Consider the following 3,424-nt stretch of genomic DNA (forward strand, 5'->3'; position numbering starts at 1 on the left):
AATAAAAGGCAAATCTAAGTATGCTTTTGTAAACAAACCAAAAGCTTGCGGATAAGTTGAGGAGGGAGTTGGGGAGTCCCCTGCCTCCCTCAGTGCACGGAGCACAACTTGAAGAGTCAGGCCAGGAGGCTGTGCCGATGGTCACTGTGTGACCTGGAGCTGGCTGGGCACAAGGCCACCCGCATCTGTGGTGGTGCTGGGGAGGAAGACCACTCCCCAGCATGGCTGTCGCAGAGCCAACAGAGCTCTAGAGCTGAAGATTGGGTCCTGACAGCCCTCCCCTTCTGGCCGTAGCTACCCCAGGTCCACACTCACCCGGGCAGCTCTGGGAGCCAGGCCCCATGGGCATCCAGGAAGCGGGCCCCTGCCTGCAGAGCCCACCGGTAGTGCTGGGCGAGCAGAGCCTGGCGGGAGGTACGCGGACTATCCCTGCCGGCCGGCTCTGCGTTCTTCAGTGGGGAAAATTCCTCCTCCCGTAGTACTTCAAAGGCAGCAAAGTTCCTGGTGGGGAAAGGGCTAGTCACCCACGTCCCGGCACAGAGGCCCTGATCCGGGCGGGTGAGGGCTGGGCCAGGTTTCCAGTGGCAGAGTGAAGGTCTGGTCCCATGGACAGCAAGTCTAGGGAGGAGTCCTCACAGGTACTGAGTGTCTTTGCTCCTGAGATGCTGGGGATGGCCCAAGTCCAGCAGCCATTTCCGGCAGCCAAAAACCCAGACCCTGGGACCCCTGTAGTGAGGGTCAAAGGCCGTGTGAACCGCCCTGGCAACCTGGCCAGGAGACCTCTCCTAACGGTGGGTGGGGGAATGGAAGGTCCAGGAGGTGGCGCTACTGTCCTCCCAAGTCCACAGCCCCAAGGACTCCCTACGCCCCCACCTCAGGTGCTGCTTACCCTCAGGGCCAAGAGCACCCTCTGGTCTTCTCCCTGAGACCTGCCCGCAGGCCCTTTGGCCCCCCCAAGTCTCCACTTTCCTGTCAGCTGGGCCTCAGTTCCCACCACCAAAACTGAGGGAAGGAAGAAGGGAAAAATGAATGAGTCCCACTACTAACTTAGCAAACCGGAACACATCAAACACAAACTTCTCCATCTTTATCCCGTTGGGTTTTAGCGGCTTTACCAGATTCCCCTCCTCATCCACATACGGGACTTTCTTCACAGCCACGTGTGGCTTCAGCAAAGGCTCAAACTCCCTGGGATACGGGAGAGCAGAGGGGAGGAAAGACACAGATCAGATACGGCACTGCTGGGGCTCTGTCCCCACTTCTGAGCACACCCAGCTGGGTGGGACAGGATGGCGGAGGGACACTACAGGGGACAGAAGCGGCAGAGTAGGGCCAGATCTCCAGGGAGGAGCGGGCACAGGCCTCCTCCCTGCATCCCCGTGCCAAGTGTCAGGCATCATCAGCCACATCCCTGCCCAGGCAAACAGAAACTGGCAAGCCCCAGGGCAGAGGTAGTACCATAGGCACCAGGGCAGGTCCCCAGAAGGCAGAGATGGCAGACTTGATCACAGAGCCTTACAGCAGCTGCCTGCTGAGCACGGCTCGTGCCTGATCTCCAGCACCTCTGCCTGTGCAAACACAGGATCCATTTTCCACCCCAACCCATCAGCCGCCCCTGACCACAGCCGCTGTGGCCCAGGGCACTCGGCTCACTCCACGGGTCCCTGGTCAGCACAGGCGGCACTGGCCGGCACTCCGCCGCCACCCGCTGCCGCACACCTGGTGACCGCCTTAAGGAAGCCTCGGGTGAAGAAGTGGTTGCAGATGTTGCCTGCATTGTACAGCAGGCCCCCGTCGGAGGCACGCAGCTGTGCGGTATCAGGACTGATCTCGCTGTACTCCACCACCTGGGGGACGCCGTCCACCTGGCACACCACGCCCACGGGCTCCTCGGGGTATGCCTTTTCCACCACCTGCAGCCAAGACCAAGGATGGTCTCAGAGGGCTGGGGAGAGGGGCGGGGCCCCACGAGGGGCAGGGCCAGGCTGCGCGGAGGGGAGGTAATCCACGAGGGGCGGGGCCGGGCTCGGTGGAGGTGCGGGGCTCCGCGAGGGCGGGGCCAGCGTCGGGTGCGGGGCGCCGCGCAGGTGGGCGCTAACCTTGGCGCCACAGTCTGCGCCCTGCAACACACAGAAGCCGATGAAGACAGGGTCTGCCAGTCGCACCAGGATGTTGTCCACACAATACACGTGCACAAACTCCACTCCTCGGCGTTCCATGTCCTCCAGAATCTTGTGGTCCTCCAGTGCGCAGTAGAGGCCCCCGTTTCCGTCTGCAGACGGAGAAGGGAACGGATGTTGCGAGGGCTCCAGCCACGGCTCGCTCTGCGAGTCTAGGACGTGCTGGAGGCGGGGTAAGCCCCGGCCTTGTGCCTAAGGCAGCCCCGGTCACTAACCAGACAGCCCAGCGGTTGTACCACGTGACAAATGAGGCTCAAGGCCCAGAGAAAGAGGCGCCTAACCCGGGACCACACAGCCTCGGGGCAGCCGCGAATCCGGGCGCGTGGACCCCCAGCTACGCTCCCAGTTCTGGTCTGGGAGGTCCCTCCCCGTCTCAGGAACGGGCCACACCTGGGGCCATGGCAACTTTGTCTTTCCGCTCCAGGATCACCTTGCCATCAAAGGTCACAGCAGGCAGCAGGCGCTGCTCAAACATGACCACGTTGGCGGGGTCCAGGTGGAAGAAGTTGTGCTCCCTGAAGAACTCGGCCGTGGGCCCCAGAGTGAACTCGCTGGTCATGACGTACCTGCAAGGAGGCGCGGTGAGCCGGCCGCGAGTGCGCCTGACCCTGCAGGCAGACGGCGCTCGGACCAGAGCAGGCATTGGGGTTCGGGGTCCAGTGTCTACTTGGGGCTGGGGCCAGGCCCCATTTTGGGCCAGTGCTGGGCTATGTCCTGGGCTGTGCCGGGGTTGGGGCTCGCGTCTGCAGCGGGGTTGGCGGGGGGGGGACGTGGGGAAGGGTCCCTGTGGGCCGAGGTAGGGCAGGGAGGACACACCAGGGGACGGTGCAGCGGGTCCCGTGGCGCTCACCGGCCAGCTGCTCCACCCGCCGAATCCGCTCCGCCTGCAGCTGGTACAGGGTCTTCTGGCTGGGCAGCCCCACACGGTACATACCCTTGGGGTAGGTCACGCCCAGGCGAGTGCCCTGTCCCCCCGCCAGCAGCAGGACGGCCACCTTGTTCAGGGCAATCTGGCGGAAACCTGGGGGTACGGGCGCTGTGAAGGGACGCCCAGGACCCGCCCACCCTTCCGCTTTAGGGAAAGCCAGCCCTGGGGCTGGGGCTCCGGGACTCGGGGGCCAGAACGCGTGAGGCGAGACACGTCTCAAAGTAGCGAGGAGAATTACCGTTCCCCGAGCGCGGCCTCGGTTCCCACCCGCTCCGTGGGCACGAGCCCCTGCCGGCCCCCAGGGCCTCCCGCCCCA

The 3,424-nt window shown here is 63.9% G+C and overlaps 1 protein-coding gene across 1 annotated transcript in view; it reads right to left on the reverse strand.

Moving 5' to 3' along the window:
* The window catches only part of UAP1L1 (UDP-N-acetylglucosamine pyrophosphorylase 1 like 1), a 5,147-nt gene extending 1,950 nt beyond the window's left edge, over window positions 1-3,197 (reverse strand). The window contains exons 1-6 of the mRNA XM_011957262.1: window positions 2,997-3,197; window positions 2,571-2,746; window positions 2,100-2,272; window positions 1,720-1,913; window positions 1,048-1,188; window positions 316-501 (exon numbers count right to left, since the gene is read on the reverse strand). Coding sequence (XP_011812652.1) covers window positions 316-501; window positions 1,048-1,188; window positions 1,720-1,913; window positions 2,100-2,272; window positions 2,571-2,746; window positions 2,997-3,112 — 986 coding nt within the window. The 5' untranslated portion in view covers window positions 3,113-3,197. The remainder of the gene's footprint in view (window positions 1-315; window positions 502-1,047; window positions 1,189-1,719; window positions 1,914-2,099; window positions 2,273-2,570; window positions 2,747-2,996) is intronic.
* Window positions 3,198-3,424: the final 227 nt, after the last annotated feature.

The sequence above is a fragment of the Colobus angolensis genome, unplaced genomic scaffold, assembly GCF_000951035.1.
Source record: "Colobus angolensis palliatus isolate OR3802 unplaced genomic scaffold, Cang.pa_1.0 Scaffold44, whole genome shotgun sequence".
NCBI classification, from domain to species: Eukaryota; Metazoa; Chordata; class Mammalia; order Primates; family Cercopithecidae; genus Colobus; species Colobus angolensis.